Source organism: Borostomias antarcticus, assembly GCF_949987555.1.
Source record: "Borostomias antarcticus genome assembly, chromosome: 8".
Taxonomy (NCBI): domain Eukaryota; kingdom Metazoa; phylum Chordata; class Actinopteri; order Stomiiformes; family Stomiidae; genus Borostomias; species Borostomias antarcticus.
In genome coordinates, this window is record NC_140241.1 from 5,675,499 (window position 1) to 5,695,901 (window position 20,403).

The 20,403-nt window shown below is 44.7% G+C and overlaps 2 protein-coding genes across 2 annotated transcripts; both read left to right on the forward strand.

Moving 5' to 3' along the window:
* Positions 1-4,062: 4,062 nt before the first annotated feature.
* On the forward strand, positions 4,063-5,575 carry hoxa2b (homeobox A2b; the record flags this gene model as incomplete). The annotated part of the gene is made up of 2 exons (XM_084442749.1): positions 4,063-4,423; positions 4,878-5,575. 2 exons carry the CDS (start codon positions 4,063-4,065, stop codon positions 5,573-5,575), a joined length of 1,059 nt encoding a protein of 352 aa, XP_084298875.1.
* Positions 5,576-10,130: 4,555 nt separating this feature from the next.
* Positions 10,131-18,982, forward strand: skap2 (src kinase associated phosphoprotein 2; the record flags this gene model as incomplete). The annotated part of the gene is made up of 12 exons (XM_084442631.1): positions 10,131-10,170; positions 10,799-10,904; positions 11,054-11,079; positions 11,221-11,307; positions 12,422-12,502; positions 12,752-12,835; positions 13,136-13,260; positions 13,523-13,586; positions 13,722-13,829; positions 14,608-14,682; positions 15,578-15,690; positions 18,856-18,982. 12 exons carry the CDS (start codon positions 10,131-10,133, stop codon positions 18,946-18,948), a joined length of 1,002 nt encoding a protein of 333 aa, XP_084298757.1. The 3' UTR covers positions 18,949-18,982.
* Positions 18,983-20,403: the final 1,421 nt, after the last annotated feature.

Genomic DNA, 20,403 nt, shown 5'->3' on the forward strand with positions numbered 1-20,403 from the left:
TAGTTAATGAGTAGCTACTGATTAACTCCTAATCCTAATGATTAACTAATGATTAGTTAATGATGAGGCAATAAACGACTACCTAACTACTCTGTAAGATGTCTGACTTTACAGTAGCCTAAGGTACAAAAAGAGTAACTAATGATGAAGTAATTATGAGGTTACAAGTAAACAAGTCTGGGTTTGCTAGAGTGGTGCATGATACGGAATAGTTACAAAGTACCCCTCCATTACCTCATCATTACTTAATCATCAATCTTTTGTGTACCTTATTGTAAAGTCAGACATCATACAGTTACCGTCCTCCACTACCTCGTCCTTACTTAATCATTAGTTACTCTTTTATTGTACCTTATTATAAAGTCATAGTCTTCTTCTTTGTCTGGGTTTGATGTTATATCCTCTCCCCCCCAGGCTCGGGGCCGAGGGGCTATCCTTTTAACATCCCGAGCCTGGGTGAGGGGTCACCTGGGCTATATATCCAGACACACCTCCAGGAGCCCTGTCACCGTTTCGTCATCCACAACCGTCAGGCAATGCATTCCCTTGGGTGTCTGATATATCGCTGGATGACGTGTTCTGCGGTTTGTTTCTCAGTGCCACACACGCACGCCACACAGGATACCAAGCCCCATGTGCATCGATCATAGTCATACATCATACGGAGTAGTTACTAGGTCCTTCACTACCTCATCATTACTTAATCAATAAAATAATAATTCAGAGTTAATCAGTAACTACTCATTAACTAATCACTGGTTCCTCTGTAACTACTATAGTAATCTTCAGTCTTTTATTCGCCCATCATTATCTACTATACAGTGATGGATTGAGAGTTAATTAGTAACTACTCATTAACTAATCATTGGTTCCTCAGTAACTACTATAGTAGTCCCCAGTCGGTTCTCTAGTTCCAGTAACTACTATAGTAGTCCCCATCATAACTATTCATTAACTAATCTCAGAATTAATTAGGTCACTAACTGATCATTGGTTCCTCATTAGTTACTCAGTAACTAGTCATTTTGTGTACCTTATCAAAGAACAATGTCTGAATATGAGTAGGAAAATTAATAGGGGCTGCTGTAAACTAGCAATACCACCCTGCTACACATTCACATCGTCATATCCGGTTTCATTATGTAAATTTCACTGTAGCCTACTCTTCAGAAAGAATAATGGACTATGGCGGCAGCCTGTTTGCCCATGCACATCATAGATAGGCTACACGCATTAGCCTCGTTAAAGGATCGGTGTGCATTTGAAGACAAATGCAATTCGTGTAGGCCTATGGATGAGCATCTCTATGAAGACTATATTGTTCAATGCTGCGACAACGTCGCTGCTAATTTACACCACTGATCTATAACCCCCTAGTCTGTTCTGCACGTTGTCAGTAGGGTTATAGTCCATAATATGTTTTTCTTGTTTTGTATGTAAAGCGTTATATATGTCCTTTGTTATTATTATTTAATAATATTTAAATGTTTCAGCGGATTTCCCCAACATATTGGATGTGGTAAGAAGTCTGGTGTGGTTATTTTTTCTTCTTTTATGATACAAATGATTTCAGAAAACAAAACAGTAGGCCGTTATGCAAGAAAATATTTTAATGCGCAGAATAGTGAAAGTTCAGACATCGCCTTTATCCAAAAATCTTCACCTCCGCCTTCTGATACCTATGCCCACAAAATGCGTTCGTCATTTTCACAGATTTCAGTCACTGTAACATCATTAACACAGCGGTCCTGGAGGAGATAGGCCCACCTGGGTCGTGTTCTAAGCATTCCTGTGTCTGCATGCGGGATTACACACGGTAGCTCGTCACACCCACGCAGACACTTTCCACAGACGTGTCTCTTTCACGGCGTTATACATTTCTTCACGTTCACACAAAGCAGCACACACAATTGACTTCAGAATAAATGACATGGAAATGGTAGAAATTATTTGGAAATAAAATAAGTCCCTTTCCTTGGAGACATCAGTGGCCATTATCCAGGTTTTCCTTCCATGCCTATTGATTGATAAAACTCGGTGTTTATGTCCAGAACATCTATATGTTGGCATTGTTTACCGCTTTCTGCATCTATTATGTACTACTTAGGCTGCACAAATGTATTTCTGATACATCGTTCAGATAAGTCTCGTCCAAAGTATGGCTATGTGTGAAATTGTGTGTCTCAATGCAATGAGCCAAGTGTGGATATTTGATTCTATTATGTGTTGTGTGCGAGGAATATGTAGGTTATATTGCAACAGGGAACAAATACAAAGCATTCAATCCACTTTTTCTCTCTGTTGTTAATCGAAAATAGTACGTGTCTTCACTGTCCTGAAATATTGTTCTGGGCTACATTACCTCGTTGCACATAACTGTGTCTTGTTCGTTATTCAAAGCAGGCTGTACTAGGCTATATATATCACCTAGACATGCAATCAGTGACATATTCTCCAATATAATGAGAATTTGTTCAGGTTTTGAAATACAGGACGTTATAGCCCATAGGCAAGATGTGTGGGATTGAATGGGATTTTTCCAGAATGCCAACACCCACTCACCTCTGCAGACAAAAGATCCTATGTAAAAGCGTCTCCATTCGTTTCACTCTCAACATTAGTCTATCCCACTCTTCTGCTACCGTTTTACACAAACATAGTCATTTAGTAAACGAAAATGTGTTAAATTCCCTTATTAATAAACAGTTACTCACCCATTTCCAATCTCGAACAATAGCAACATTATTACATTGCTATTCCTTTACCTGAGAAAGTAAATGTCTAAAAATCTTAAGTTTAGCCTTAAGTGCCATGTTGTTCCCTCTGCCTGGCCACATATGATCTAAGAGGGTGTTAGATGGTTTAAATGTGTTCTTGGGGCACGGAGCTGTCAGACCTTTTGGCGAGCAAGATTGATAGCACGCAGACTTCCAGGGCTCTTTGTTTGGTATATAAGCAATAAACGGCCCCGAGGCCCTCCAGTTTCACTCGGTAAAGCTACTCTGAACAAAACCAAAAGCTTCCTGATTAGTAGCCCACAATCGTCTTGTAGTGGAATAAAAACAGTCAATCATTATTTGAATATAATATAGCCTATATTGGAATACAAATCACATTTCCTAGTGGAATGCTAAATCACCAGAAATAGGCTACTGTCTAAAGAGAGAAAACAGAATGAGTATGCCTAGGCTAATATCGACGTTTGCACATAATTTCTACGTGGATGATGAACTGGGAAAGTATAAACCACGCCTGCCTTATCCTTTGGTCAAGGATAACAAATGTCTCATTCGACCATTTACAAGCGAAAGATGACCCATGGGATGATGTGCACTATGGATGATGTACAAATATGGATTTGTGTGTGTGTGTGTGTGTGTGTGTACGTGTGTGTGTGCGTGCGTGTGTGTGTGTGAGAGAGAGAATGTGTGTGTGTGTGTGTGTGTGTGTGTGTGTGTGTGTGAGAGAGAGAGAGAGAGGGAGAGAGAGAGAGAATGTGTGTGTGTGTGTGGGGGGGGGGGTGCAGACTTGAGAGGAGTAAAATATGAGTGTCGTTCTATGCGCACCTGTGCAGTATGATAAGTTGCTTATGACTGTACGCGTCCTTACATTAAGATATCAGTTTAATGGTTTAGGTTATTAGAGACCCAGTGCGCAGAGAAGCACGCGCGTAATAGGCCTACACACTAACGCATGCACACGCACACAATTCGGGGGCAGTTGCGAACAAACTGCCCAATGTTGCCTAACCTACATACAGCAGCCCCTACCCCCAGAACGAGGCGTTACCCCTCAGAGTTTTTCGATCAATCACAGAGGACAGTGGCTTCTTTTGATGAAACCCAAAATTGTCATTGGGCAGAGGTAATCATGTGACAAGCAACACGGTCCAATTTCAACCTTGTCTTCATGAAAGCAATAGCCTAGTTTAATGGCATCGCGGTCCCCACACCGCCGTAATCAGTAAAATAGTTGGGGGGAAAAACACTTGTCACGATATTTCATTATCATCTATCGCCCACTAAATTGTCAACGGTGAATTTCCAAGCCAAGGGAGAGGAGATGAATTACGAATTTGAGCGAGAGAGCGGTTTTATCAACAGTCAGCCGTCGCTTGCTGAGTGCCTGACATCTTTTACCCCTGTCGGGGATGCATTTCAAAGTTCATCAATCAAGAACTCGACGCTTCCTTCGTCGACATTGATTCCTCCTCCTTTCGAACAGACCATTCCGAGCCTGAACCCCGGTAGCCACCCACGCCACAGCCGGTCAAAGCAGGGTCTGAAAGCCTGCAGCCCGCTGCCAGCCGCATCCCTACCCCCGGAGTACCCATGGATGAAGGAGAAGAAAGCAACCAAGAAAACACAGAATACTGTAGCAGCAACAACAAACGACTCCTCACCACTATACTTCTCTCCACAGGGTATGATTGATTGATTTGCATGTTGTCTTTGTTAGAAAATATAGCCAGACCTTTAACCAGACTTGTGTAGGCTATCTTGTAGGAATATGCATCTATTACCCTAGACAAATTTTGATTTAAGCATTCTTTAATCACATCATTGTGCTGTCTGATGATGCAGTGCAAGATTGTTAATGCCTGACAGTAATGAAGAATGATAGATTACTTTTACTGTGGTCGTCAGCTGGCACGTTCATTAATCTTCTCCCGGCCTATAGGTCTAAGCAGACCCATCATATTCGGCCCAGGGCTCATAAATCGCCCCAGTCCTCTTGCTTGTTCCCCACAAATTATTCTGCACAGCCCGGTTGTATTTCACACCTGCGCGCTCTAGTTTGGCGCTACGCAGGCTCAGGCTCAATTTGTGATCAATAAACATTTATACTACTGTAAAACACACGTATATGTGTTTCAGGCTCGCCTGAGATTGCTGAGAGTGGCGGCGGAGCCTCTCGTAGGCTGAGGACAGCTTACACCAACACCCAGCTTCTGGAACTGGAGAAGGAGTTTCATTTCAACAAGTACCTCTGCAGACCCAGGCGGGTGGAAATAGCTGCCTTGCTGGATTTAACGGAGAGGCAAGTTAAAGTGTGGTTCCAGAACCGCCGAATGAAACACAAAAGACAAACGCACTGCAAAGAGAATCAGAACGGAGACGGGAAGTTCACCACCCTGGAGGATGAAGAGGACGAATTCGAGCAGGCTGCTAACAGCGTGTCCGGGGCTCTGTTGGAGAAGGAGGGCTATAGGCATACGTTTCACCAAAATACCTTAACTTCACAACAGTCTCAGAATGTGCACAATGGAGATACCCAAAGCTTAAATGTTTCGCCTTTAAACAGCAATGACAAAAATGTGAAACATTTTCCTAACCCGTCACCCACTGTTCCGATCTGCGTGTCAACAATAGGCCCGGACTGTGCATCTGGTGGGGACAATAGTCATTCCCCGGCCATGGACGTTTCTTTGCAAGACTTTCACGTTTTCTCATCGGATTCCTTCTCACCAAGTTTGTCAGATTCAATGGATAGCCCGATGGGTTTATCAACTGAAAGTTTTGATTTTTTCTCAGAAACGCTCACAACCATCGAACTGCAAAACCTGAGCTACTGAGAAGAGATCTTAACTGATATATTTAGTTTTATTTAGGGTCAGTCTCCCCATCTCCCTACACGATTGGCCTGTTTGCCATGTTAGTCAGTCTTTAGATATGAATTGATTGATACAAGGCTCAAATGAGGTAAGTTAAACGACAGTAAAACAGTCTATAAATTGGTGTTTATGACACTAATATTATAACAATATAGAAATATGTTTTTATTTTATTTTTGTACCACTTTCGACTCTTTCGTTATAGATGTCTTATTTTCATAGAATAAAAACATGAACTTATACTATAGATTTTGTAGGCCTATATTATGTGTCATTTGTGGGCTTATGAAGATGTAGTGTAGATACACTGTTGCATAGCCTATAGCCATATAGCATAGAAACAAAGAACAGTTAACAGACGGGGAAACGTGAAAAAATGAATGCAGACATTTGCTTTAAATAATAGACAACATTTTTTGGCACATTATATCAAAAGTCGGTGTTGAATAGTATTGAGATGGTTTTATAAGGCCTAATCTCACAAGCATAAATTATAATTATCACTGAAATCTCTAGCCTAAGTGTTGATTCAGTTATTGCACTCGTAGGCTAACAATGAAACACATTCACAAAATGATTAATCTTTCAAGTTAGGCTATTAACTTGGCTACAAGTCGCTTATGTTTCGTGCCTCCAAAGATTGGGAGGTGATTTGACTCATATTTGTAAAGTTATTTAATTCTCATAAATAAATCAGAATTGTCTGACTGTCATTAAATAGACCCATCGTCTTGGTAGGCTATGGTCTACGCACACGAAAAACAATCCATGCATTGGGCCTATACTAGAAGTTCAGTCAACTTTGTTAGCTTCAACAATTACGTTTTATTGCCTATAAAACTTAACTAGCCTACACAGAGGGTGCGTGTATAGTCTGTCCTGCACACTACGTAATTCAACACCCCGCTGAAAGACAATTGCGCCTTTTCTTAACTTGAAAGTCAGTTTCTGTGTTTTTCCTGCATTCAAACAAAACAATCAGCCTTGTTTATTTCAATGGATTTTTATTATCATTTTTGTAACAATGTACAAAACAGAAACACTAGGCATGCTGCACGCCAATAAGGCAATTCGTATCTCCATTACACATAACTGCCCGGATAGCTAATTCGTACAGAATTGTAGACTCGCCTACTTTTTCACTACAAAAGAACACAATTTTATTTTTAAACATTACACCCAAAAACAGCACTATGTATTCTGTGAGCGAGTAAGGAATTTGGTATCGTATAGAATTCTTCTGTTAGTGCAACCCATCATCTCACACACACACACACACACACACACACACACACACACACACACACACACACACACACACACACACACACACACACACACACACACAGCATCATGCTCAGACCGCCATTTTATCACAAGGCCAAGTCAGCAGTGGTTTCTTCACCAATTGTGTTAGCTCTGTATATTAATAATGGTAATACATACGTTATAACTCCGAATCGAGTAAACATTCTAAAATAAATTGCTGAAGATATATTCAAATTAAGTTAAACTATTTGAGAAGAGTGAAAGAAAACAACAGATGCACGTGACGAATAATTTTTGAAGCACCACACGTGCTTCCTTAAGCACAGTTTCAACTTATTGATGATATTATTGTTAAAGTGCTTAAAGTGCTAAATCACACACATTGAATTGCTCCTTCGCGATCTAAAACAATTTGTAGAATAAAATCACCTGAACAATTAGATAAGGATCCGTTTCGATCAGTGGTTTGATTGTATAGCCTAATATTTGTTTCATTCTAACGGGATCTCTCTAGGGTATATGCATTTCTGTGATGGGAAGGCTTTGAAGTACAAAATCCAATTCTCACACTGAGTGACAGCATTGTTATTGCCTAACTCTTTTATCACTCTCCTGCACTTGTAGCCCACAAATTCTTGATCGGTTTGTCTAAACACGGGGAGAAATTCAGGTGGTGAGTCATAGATGAGATAGGATACTAAGTGATAACAAATTCTGAGCCGTTTAAAAACATAACCTGAGTAGGTTAATCTCTGCAAGCCCACGAGGCAGTCAGTCAGAGAGCTCCTCCCCTTGACTTGACACTGTAAATGTAACACTTGAGTCCTGCAGGGCCCATGAAACTCCATCAGAAGAACCTTCATTACTCTGAACTGAACAAGACTTGATCTTTGCTCTAGTAGAGGACCTCATGGTTTCCATTAAATAATGCTTGCTTAGATGTGTCACACACACGCACACACACACACACACACACACACACACACACACACACACACACACACACACACACACATAAATACGTTCCTCCTTTATTAGAGGGTAAAGTTTGTGGGTTGACCTGAAACCGAATTAAATGCAGCAGCGCTAGGCTTTGTGGGAGATGAGATACGACACCGCGGGCTCCTCCCACACACAGAGGTCAGAGTTCAGGTGACCTCTCATCTCCCTCGCCACGCAGGATGGAACCACTACCAGGTCAGCTGAGGGTCAAGTGGTGAGGGCTGACCACAAGGTGATTCTGCTTCATGAAGAATCTATTGGCTACACAGGTAGTTCAAAAGGACCATACGTCAGAACAGGATGACTATGGGTGAGTATTGGGCCCATTTTATTTGTTGACCAGGGTACATAACTACTCTGTTGACGGAAACACAGGATACTTTGAAACCTGAGACCATGATGCTAAAGCTGGATAAGGCCAGATCATCAATCAAACACACATGCACGTCTTTAAATATGTGGTTGAGTTTTATGTAAACAATAAACTTGTACCCTTCTAAGGTTACTCAACGGTTATTTTAATAGAATCTCTGGTTAAACGGTTGTTCCTGTGGTGGTGTCTCTTCAATATGCTTTACTTTACTCCATATAGTCGCAACAATTCTGTATGGGTTCATGACCTCAGAACATTATAATGGGGAACACGTTAATACGGTCTGTGTGAACGGTTGAACAGTACATGCTGCCCTAGATGGCTTGGGTCAAAAACACCAGCATTCAGTGAAGGAGAAAAGGAGCCATGAGGTGTTTGTCTCTTTCTGCCACAACAGCCTTGATGAATCACCTGTGGTGAGCAGGGGGGGGGGGGGAGGGGGTGATCAGAGGCTCTCTGTCTCCCCATCCTGACAGTGAGAGATGAAAGGGTCGGCATGGAAGACAGGGGACCCCTCAGGTCCTGAGAGCAACGTCTAGCCCCTCACCACCTCCACCGCCTGCAAGGCTGACACTCCACACACACACACACAACCACACACACACACACACACACACACACACGCACGTACACACGCGCACACACAGCCCCTCTAGAAATGGAGTGACATGTAGACAGGGTTAGTTACTTTTGCCTCACTGCCCAGCTATTTATACACAGGAAGCTTGTGTGGTTGATGAATATTTAGATTAAATCTCTATAGGCATTATAATATCAGTAGTCCCTAACTTGCAGGAGACAGTTAATCCTTGTCATTATGATGATAACCTTCAGCATTTTCTGCCCATGGAAATCTTGTCACATTTACATTCCATTGTTTTTTACTGACAACTTTGTCTTAGCAATGAGTCTTAGCTGTCATGCTTCTTGAACTGGATCATGCCCTAATTAATGCATTCACAGAACACCTGAGACCTAACCTCAAATCATGACAAGACTGATTTCAGATGGAACACAGTTGTAGAAAGGATTGATCAAAGCATAACTGTCAGATCAACACTCTCAAACACAGCTGATCCCAAGATCTATATCATAAAGCTTCATGTGGTTTTAGAATGTATGGCGTGCAGTGTCACTGTCATTCCATGACACAATGATAGCCTACCTGATCCCAGGGTGCCTCTACAACATCCTTGCTAAACTGACAGTGACTGATGACCACTTTTCCAAAACAAGGGCTTCTCTAGACTAGTCTACAGAGAAAGGCGGTTGTATGGTTCTAACAGCCATGTTAAAAATGACAATATAGGCTAAGGACGATAATAGGCTATGTATTCCACATATCCATGTTTCCCCATTTGATGTGCCTTTTTTATTTTAAACGCAGTATAGGTTGATGATTGTTCCCGGCATCCCCTCTTGTTTACCCTTGTCGTAAAGAAGCATTTAACCGACTTCTTAGATTGATTGCCATATTTTTTTTATAACGCCCCTTTGTAGAAGTTCTGACTTTAATCTATACCCGTTTTTTTATTGTATTTATTTATTTATTTATTTATTTTATGGGGGGTCATTGCCGTACGATTGACTGATTGATGAGCCGAGAGATAAAGCAGGTGTGAATGAACGTGGAGTGGCAGATAAGCGTTCCTGGAGACAAGTGGGCGTGCGCGCAGGTAAACGTGCTGCAGCGGCAGGGCTGTTAAGCTTTGTGGTCCTCCAATGGCTTTATGGTCACTGCGTTTGATAAAAAGTGAAGTGACACTGTAGCCTAACTTCCGTATGTTTTAGCCCACCGTAACTTCCGTATTAAACTTGCAGGACGTTTCAGAAGCGTTTTCAACCAGTTGTCTACACAGTTTACATTTCAGTATGCGGGCTATTCCGGAGGAGTTAGCGACGCTTATCGCAGGTATTTAAACATCTATTGGATTATTTCTGTAGGTGTCGTTTTCATGTCGTAACATTTAGGCAAAACTAAATGTCTTAAACGTTTAACTGAAAGTTGAAGAAAAGGGGAAGCACTTGCTTGCACTCGTGTCTTCGCAATACAGCCTGTCATCAATTTCATGTCAGGTGCAGCCCAGATGATTGTATTAGCCTCGGCCTCTAACGTTGTAAAGCCTATGAGCCTACAAAGCCTATAATTCTCTACATCAACTTAAAACCTCAACTTTTGTATTGTAACGCTTAACTGAAAGTTAAGTAAAAGGGGAAGCATTGCACTTGTTTCTTTGCAATATGAGAGAGAGAGTGAGAGAGTGAGAGAGTGAGAGAGTGAGGGAGAGAGGGAAAGAGGGAGTGAGTGAGTGAGTGAGCGAGTGAGTGAGTGAGCGAGCGAGTGAGTGAGTTAGTTAGTCTATACTAGCCTACATGTCAAGTGCAGCCCAGACAGAGGGTTTTCCAATTGCCTCAGTCAGGCTGTGGGCCTAGGCTACTATAAATCTAATTCTCTACTTCAACTTAAAACATCAACTGTTTGTAAACATTTTAGTCAGCATTTCAAGTCCTCTTCAATGTAGCATCATATTCTCTTTCAGATCTAGAAGCGTTTCTCACTGATGGTCTCAAAGGGGAGAATTTGAGCAAGAAGGCAAAAGAGAAAAGGGATGTCTTCATCAAACGAATCAAAGAGGTCAAATATGGGTATGCACAGACTCCAGAAACGATGTAGCCCACCATGCTTTTGTGAATATTATTACACTACAATAATCCTGCAGTTGTTGGAGGTGTTGTCTTTGAGCTGTAGGCAATTGTGCAGAGATAACCATTTGCTCTTGTCTCGCACCCCACAGCTACCCGCAAAATTTTAAGGATAAAAGTGAGTTTTTGTGTTCTGAAAGTGTTTCGAATCAAAGCTGGTTGGCAGTTGGCTTTTTGGGTGAAACACAACCACAGACTCCCCAGTTGTCCATAATTAATAATTATATATATATATATATTAAAATATTGAATCAATAAGATGCTGAGGACTCAGGTGAGGATGACGAAGTGGACAGCAACAATGATTCAGAGCGCACAGACAAGGACGACAGAGACACCTATGAAGGTAACCGCCTTGTTTACACCGATACCAACCTGATGTACTTGATGTTAAAACTTAATATTTATAAAAAATATACTGTATTAAAAAGCTGAATAAAGTGCTAATACAAGTACACTACTGATTACACTGGCGTTGGTAAATGTATTTGCCAACACCAAGTCTTTGTGTGTGAGAGAAAGTGATCGCCAGGGAAGTGGGGAAGTGGACATTCCAGTTGTAACTTGGCAACAAGCTTTGGAAGCAATTTTGCTGGTTGAACTGTTGTAGTGTGACGCCTCACCCTGACAGAGAGCTGTAGGGAGACACCCCCAATAATACCCAGACAGAGAGAGCTGTAGGGAGACACCCCCAATAATACCCAGACAGAGAGAGCTATAGGGAGACACCCCCAATACCCAGGCAGAGAGAGCTGTAGGGAGACACCCCCCACCCTGACAGAGAGAGGATGCTTTATAACTTAAAGGTCTCTAGAGACCTAAAATTACTGCCTCTCCACTGTAGTCAAAGAAAGGACATTCTTCAGTGTACAATGTACAGTAGCCTTACCCATGAATGAGCCATCACAGTAATCTATCCGCCTGCAGTGTTTGAGTGTTTAGTTTTGGTAAGCCGGTTGTGAAATGGTGGTCAGGGGGTCTGGGTTTTATTGGTGTTAAGCAGCTGCTGGTTTTATGGGCCCTCTTTCACACAAAGCAACTTTGACACAGCAGTTGAATATTTGCATTGAAGTTGCACTCTGAACAGGCAGTCCTCACCAGTTACATTCAACAATGTTCACTGGTTGAACAAATGCTTCTTTAAACTTCGAACCTAATAGATAACAAACTAGGTTAGAAATAAATGTAGGTTAGAAATAAATGTAGGCTATGTATTTCACTGGTGGTGACCCTTTTAAATTCACCTTGATATACATTAGGCTTTACTTATTCACTGTGTAGAGCTAGCAGGCTATTAGGAATTCTGATTCAGTTGAAAATGTAGTGACTGATTCAGTTGAAAACGTAGTGGTTTTCTGATGTGACAAGCAGACACTAATCCAGTCAGCTGAGATGAAATAATCAACCAATAGAAGTGAAAATAAAGTTGACGGTCGAACTGAAATTGCACCCATGTCCAGGTGCCCAGCAGACCCCAGCCGTAGCAGCCCAGGAGCTGCAGTTCGTTTTCAAGGCAGGATATCTAGAGAAACGCAGAAAGGGTGAGTGTTCTGTGCTCCACTGGGGTTTTGAAAGACAGCAGAACTCTAAATATAACACGGTGTTATTATGCCACCTTGATACCTTGACACCTTGATTGTAATTTGACATTGAGTATTAAGACTTTATCTGTATCAAGCATAATCTTGGAGCCGGCAGCAATATTTCACTGCGACTACACCATACACTACATGTGACAAATAAAGGAATCTTGAATCTTGATACTATGGTCTCTGTGTTGTCTTTGACAGATCATAGCTTCTTTGGCACCGAGTGGCAAAAGAGATGGTGTGCCCTGAGCCAACATACATTCTACTATTACGGCAGTGAGAAAGGTACGTACGTGTGTGTGTGTGTGTGTGTGTGTGTGTGAGTGTGAGTGTGAGTGTGAGTAATTGGGTCCCATGTAGATGTTAATGGAAGATGGATGATCTTCAGTCTCCATAGTGAGCCTTATAAAACACTGGCTGTTGGAGGACTAATAACTACAACAAGATGGTTTCTACTCTGTCATTCTGTTTTCTCACACAATTTCATTCCACACTCCCAAAAAACATTGTTGATATTGATTATTGTGTGTTTGGTATTCTAGTTCCCTTTTCCTCGCGGTTTTGATATTGTTGTTTGCTCATCAGACAAGCAGCAGAAAGGAGAGTTTGGGATCGACGGCTACTCTGTTAAATTGAATCCCACCCTGCGCAAAGATTCCAAGAAAGATTGCTGCTTTGAAATTTCCGCCACTGACAAGCGAGTGTACCAGGTGAGCTGGGCTCTCGACGACGCTCCAGAGTGTGCTGCTAATCACTAGTCTGTCCAGTAACACTGTACTAACCACGACGGGGTTCAACTTGACGCTCATAGATGTTCAGGGCTTCATTAATACAGTATGTCTCTCATACTGTACGTTCAGGCTCTTACGGAACATTTTGCTAATGCATAAATGCAGTGTTGTTTGTTTATGTTAATGGCATTAGGTTAGAATACCCGACGGATTGACTGCGGTTTTCTGTCCCTTTCCGCAGTTCTGTGCGTCATCCCAGAAAGAGGCAGATGAGTGGGTGGAGCAGATTGACTTTGTGTTGAGAGGTGTGTGCATAGTCGGCCATTTGACCACAGCAGTCGCAGTGCTGCATATTGAACGTAGAATCCCTGATTACTGCCAGCGTATTATGTGTGTGTGCGTACGTGTGCGCTCATGCGTGTGTGTGTGCGCATGCGCAGACATGACAGGGGTCATCCCTGAGGATAAGGACGACCAGGAGTACTACGATGACATCGCGCCGTGTGCCTCGGAAGCCATCGACGAGGACATCTACGAGGAACTTCCAGGTCAGCTGTTTCACAGCACGTCAACACAAGCGGCAGCCGCCCCCTCAGCCAGACGCCTCGAGGTCGTAACTGTGTGTCGTTAATGTCCACACACAGAAACAGGCCGTGTGTGTGTGTGTGTGTGGTGTGTGTGCGTGTGTATGTGTGTGTATACACGCCCCTTAGAGAATGTAGCCAAGAATCCCGCTGGCCTCAGTAGGTGACTGTTCTCCTCACATAAAGGTGTTCCAACTGACACACACGCCCTTGTCTTCTGCAGTGTTCCTTCCAGGTTCCACGTGCTTGACGGTTGTCCGTGGCTTCTTGTCTTTGTTCCCAGCTAGTCTGGGTCCCTCTCAGGACACCATAGTTACAGGGCTCTGTGTGCAGGATAGGACTGTATGCTGAGCAAAAGGTCTTTGTTTACACCACCTTACAGCATACTATACCAGTCTGACTGAACTTGACTTCAGTCAGACTGAAGCGTGAACTTGCCAAAAGATCTATCAAACTTGCAGCTTGTGTTACATTCATGTTCAACTACACTAAACAACCAATAACAACCAATCAGAAGGAGCCTTGAATTCCCTCCCTAGTCCCAGACCCCGTCACTGCTCGGTTCCTTTGCTAAGTCAACTCATACATGCCAGCTACCGTACATGCAAGCTACTATAAACACATCATGCCGCATATGGAGGTGACCAATCCTATTATCATATTTACCCCTTATGGAAACATTGGCTTTTCATGTCTCGCTGTGGATCTGTCAAGTTACTCCCCCTGCTGCCTCTCTCCACAGAGGAGGAGGACATGCCCACGCCTCCTAAGCCCACGGTGGAGCCACCAAGCAAGGCCATCGCTCCATCTGTGACAGGTAACTAAGAACTATTTGGAACTGTTTTCTTGCGTTTGTTTTGTATAAGAAACGGTTACTTGTGGCTAGCGGCGACGCTAGCGCATAGCGGTTTTGAGATGCATTGTTTGAGAGTAGGAGGAGATGGTTGATACAGTAGGATGACGACATCGTCGACATGGTGTTGGAGGCTAAGCACCAGACTGGTGAGGCCATGGGCCAAACAGAACTCCACAGAAAGACAACTGTACCTTTCGGTGGTAGATCTTTCCCCTCCAACGTTCTGTAAAATGGTCTAGAGTAAAGGTCTAGAGTTGGATAGCAAGATACCATCAGTGCATATGGGAGCTGACTCACATTTACAAGAGTGAGGCCTAGTTTACCAGTTCACTGCTGCCATTTCAGGAAGCCATGCTACTGTGAAGGCCTTAGTGTGAGTCTCAGGGAACAGGAAGTGATGTTGAGAGCGAAAGGGGAAATTTCGGTGGACATAAGCAAGTTTACACAGCTCTGGAAATAAGGTTTCGGTTAGGCTACATTAACCTACTTCTCATTTTCGAAATTGTAGAAACATTTACAGTAACTGTTTATTTAGAGTCGTGTGGTTGCCTTGTATAAAAACCATAAAGCCACATTGGGCTCATTCTCAGATTGACTACAGCATAGCTACCCCACAGTTTCAAGCCAAGCTCACTCCTCTAGTTTTCAGAGTTGGACAGAAGGAGTAGTCACTCATTGAACAAGCTGGAACATTCTCCATTTAACTCTCCACTGAACAGGCTCTTTTATTAGCTCTCTAGCGCCCTCTATTGATTAACACCATCACCCACCAATGTGAACTCTGGGGCCTGAGTTGGATTGGAGAGAAACTGTTCAGTCACGGGCAGAATTGAATAACGAGGCCTCTCCCTCCCAGTGAACAAGAGCACAGACTATCCCAACTACTACCAGGCCATGTGGGACTGCACAGGAGATCACCCGGACGAGCTGTCCTTCAAACGGGGAGACGCCATCTACGTCCTGAGCAAGGTATCCCATCTTCAGCTCCACCTGCCCTGTTTAGAGTAGAGTCTACTGTAATATCTTATTCCTACCGTAAGTCAGTTTTAGTGCAGGCCCCACTTCTGTCAAGCGTGATTAGACTATACGCTATTTGGAGCGGTACTGAGAATGTCCGGCCCAGACCACCAGAAGTAAGGAGTTATTTCTAGGGCCTCCGGGGAGCAGAGTGTTCATATCGTCCCTGGCAGCGGCTGGCTGATAGCCTGGGGGCTGAATGGCTGTTGGTGAAATGCATGCTGAGGTGGGCTCTGGCCCAGGCCACCGTGATGGGGATTAGATGTGTCACTGCGGAAGCTGTTTTAGTGCTGTTGGCGCGGGCCGGACCGGGCTGGCAGGCTCTGCCATTCCATCACCCTCCACCCCCCCTCCTCCATCCCCCCCCGTCTGCGGAGCGGTTCTTTTCAGCACGGCCGCGGCCTCGGGGGCTGGCAGGGCTCGGCCCACACACACGGCCTCGCCGCGCAGGGCTCTAATAGGAATGGGTGTTCTCAGGAAACGCGGGCGGAGTCCGCCACTCGATTCAGACCGGGTGAGGACGTGTTGTGGACGCACAATTTCCCAGGCTTGTCAGCGAGGCGCGTGTGCCAGGTGTGGAGAACTGAAGGCTTTTTCTTTTCCCTTGTTATGGGAACCGCGTGAACAAGGCCCTATTATTCTAAAGTCACACTTGAATAATTCATAGTAGTAGTAGTATGTATACCATAAATCATTTTGATTGCATGTGAGTTGTGCTGTTTAATCTCTGTGTTGAACTGTATGCTTCAATGCACCTTTGTTTTCCAGGAGGGCTAATCCTCTGCAGACACCTTGATATCATCATATTTGCATATTGTTTAATTGATATTGTTCTTTCATATATATTATTGCATTCTTTGCATGTTATTGCATTATTTGCATGTAACATGTCGAACACACTGCCACATTTATCCACTGATTGCGGCTTGTCACTGCTTTGCATATACTGCATCAGTTAGGGGGAGACTTAGTACTTTCACTTGGGTAGAAAGCTGAAGAAATGTTTTTCTCTTTTTTTTTTCCACATTCAAGCCTGCCATCTAGTGGCTGGTAATGGTGGTGCCGGTTTGACAGCAGAGAGAGGACCTGCAGGCTTGCATCAGTGTAGAAATGTAACATTTTCTCTCGTTGTGGGTAAATTCATACCATTCTATTATGACTGGAATAACGTTTATATAGTTTTTAATAACTGAATAGGGAAGTGGGTAGATATGTGCAAGCTCAGCAAGTACATGGCCACCAGAATCCTACTCCTTCTCTTGCATGGGCAAGCAGCAGCAATCAAGTTGCCCTTTAGCTGCGGTTCTCGACTGGAAGTAACCCGACACGCCAGATGGTTTCCTCCACAGAAAGATCTGCGCGGAGAAACGGAGCGTGAGCTCGGGAGATCGGGACGGTCTCACCAGGCTAGACTGGAAGTGCCATTAGCTGAAACCTTGGTGTTGGGGGTTGTGGCCTGCTGGGAAGGGCAATGACCATAAAACCTGTCTGGACTTAGCGGCCAGCTGCGGCAGAAAGGCCGGTCGACAGCCGACCCCCCCCCCCCACACACACACACACCTCCACCACCACCTCCTCCTCCATCTCCTCGCTCTTTGCAACCATCCCCCCCCTCTCTCCTCAAACTAGGAATAGCTGTGGTGTATCCCAGCACTGCTACAGCTGTCAGACCCCCCAGTTAGGCTTGGGAGCGGCGTGCGTGCGTGCGTGTGCGTACGTGTGTGCGTGTGTGTGTGTGTGTGTGTATGCGTGTGTGTGGTATGCGGTGTCAGGCTAACCAGCAGCCTTCCGGAAGCTTCATGTGCAGCTCGCAGCACATAAAACAAATCTAGAAATGCGAGTCTCACCGACCTCAATTTGAAATGAGGCTAGGTACTGTAGAAGCCATCTCGGTGCGTATGTCTCCCTCATGCCGTCCTGGGGTCGTCTTATTAGAGACCTACGTGACACCTCCGGGCTACGGTCCACACTCGCTCAACCATGACTTAGCTATCAGCCAATGGCACGACAGGACAGGCCTGCACAGCGAAGAGGGCTGTTTTCAAAGGCCGGTCTCAGGAAGTCATAACCCTCAGACACACACCACAAGCACACACCCACACACACCACACACCCACACACACACAGCCTGAGCTGATGACCTACATTACCCTCCGAGGGCTTTGGACAAATGCCGTTTCAATCATGTCGCACACAGATGAGGACATGACATTTAGTTCCAATACCTCGTGTCATTTGTGCAATTCAATTGGATGAAGTAATTAGCGTTGGCTGTCGTTGCGTTGTCCGACCGTGGACCATGTGGCCGAGGCTGTAAGTCCATCACTGAATGGTCTTCCGCCAGGCACGTATTTACCATGAGCGTATGAGCTAGTCTAACACACACACACACACACACACGCGGAGGTCTCTGCCGGTCTCCCTCTACACACGCTGGGTAGGGGGGAGACACGTCCCCACTCTCCTCGTCCACCTTGGGACGGACGCTTAATCAGGACCCCCTCTCCTCCCCTCTGCCTTCCTCCTCCGAGAGTACGCGGCCCCCGGCGTGATTCATGCGCTGGGAGGACTTTCACGAGAGGTCAGGCTTCTGGGCACGGGGAGAGGAGGAGGAGGAGGAGGAGGAGGCGGCGGGGGGGAGGGGGGGGGGATGTGGATTCTCAGATCTCATCCCCACGGCGTCTTCCTCCTATCTCAGTGCGCCAGCAGCCATTTTGGAGCCATTACTCCCTCCGATGTGACGGATTTATGCGTGATGCGCTCCGTTCACTCCCAGACGAGCTCCTGTCCACGGGCGTAACGTGAGACGCAGAGCCAGCGATGGGGATGGCGGGAGAGGAGGGCTGGCCCGGTATAGATTGTAGACGAGCGATCTGCTTCTCTCCTTACTGATCTTGGACCAGGGCTGGCCCGATTTAGATGAAGGATCTGCTTCTCATTATGTCCGGTATACTGATCTCAGACCAGGTGCTGCTCCAGTGCTTTAGTTGGCGTCATCCTGTAAACGGCCAAAGTTTGTGGGCTTTTAACAATATTGAAACATACAGTGGTACAGTATATTCATATTGGGATACGTTACATAATTAAATAGTTTGACCTGTCTCTCTCCCCCCCCAGGAGTATCAGAACTTTGGCTGGTGGATCGGGGAGATGAAGGGTTCTGTCGGCATCGTGCCCAAAGACTTCCTCATGGGGCTGTATGCCATCTAGAGAGGCAGCCTGGGTAAGTTAGCGCCTCCCTGAAGACGGGCGGAGCCGCAGGTTCACACCTCCACCATTCTACTGCTCCGCCGATCTCTCCCATCTAGCTCCCATCAGTCCTCAAACGGTGATGTAGAGCAACGAACCGGCCTTGAGGAAGTGGCTGAACCGAGCAGGAAGCAGGATTTTTTTTTTCTAAAAAGATGCTTTTGTATTCATCTAGCATATCAAAATATGTGTGTATAGTTTTTCATGTCTGTCATGCTCTTGCAACGTGCTTTACAGTGTTCAGTGGTGGGCCGGCATATAATGGTGCTTTCGTTGCACAATAAAACAGTAACTTCAGCCTGGCTCCAGCCCCTGAATCGTATGCCAGTATTGATTTTCTAAATGCGATTTACTGTAGGGTCTAGAAAGGTTCTTGTCCAGAGTGATTTCTCGTTTGGAACTCCAACCAATCAGCGCCCTTTGAATGCGAAGGCAGATTTAAACTGTTTGTTTAACTTGCTTATATTTCTTTTCTGCAACGTCATGTAGGCTCAAGTTTGGACACTTATATTACTTTTTATAAGTGTAGGAGATGAGCAGATTAAATTTAGATTTCTTCTCTATCGTCTGTGAGCGTCTGCCTTTTTCTGGGTCTGTGAGCCGCCACCAGGGGGCGTCAGTCACCTCTGAGGTCATGGATAACCTCTGCAGTCCAGCACTGGGACTGTGCCACTGAGCGCTCTTCGTTTTTCTCAGTAGGAACAGGCACCTCATACATTTTTGCGTATTTTCTTGGACAGTAGTCAAAGTGTCCAAACCATATGTAGTTAAATTTATTCTTGCATTTCAGTTAGCTTGACTACCCTGGGGATAATATGCTGAAGGTTATGAGCTCTACTCTGGCTCTCTACCTTGGCTTTAGCTGGGGGAATGGAAACATCATACAGACTGAGCTGGATGAGCTAATAAAAATTTTAAAAAAGAAAGCTGGACAGCTTTTAAGCATGCTGCTGCAAAGCATGAGGGGTTCACCTGTTAACTGCAACGCTAATATGCAGTTCACGGCTAAACCATGTTTCTCAATCTGCAGATCACAGAGGACTTTTCCGCCTTGGCTGAGATTTGCTCATGTTTCGTGTCTGTGGTCAGCGCTCCTGTGTTCGTGCTCCTAAAGCCATGTTTTACGGTACCTGGGAGGCCAGCCGGGCCGAGGAGCTGGCGGTGGCAGATGGACAGCCCTGCTGTGTGCCTTATTGGAATGGGGAGACACCTCCACAAGGCTGTCACCCACACCGCCAGCAAGGGGGGCTTATCGCCCTCCGAGGAGCTGTTGGGCAGCAGGCAGAGCTTCCGGCCTGGCGTGTAGAGGGTAAACCTTTGTACAGTGTACACCGACTGACCGAATGGTTGGCCGCCGACGAACATGGAAGACATGAAGGCAAATTCATCCCATTGTGGCGTTTATCATCAGCAGTC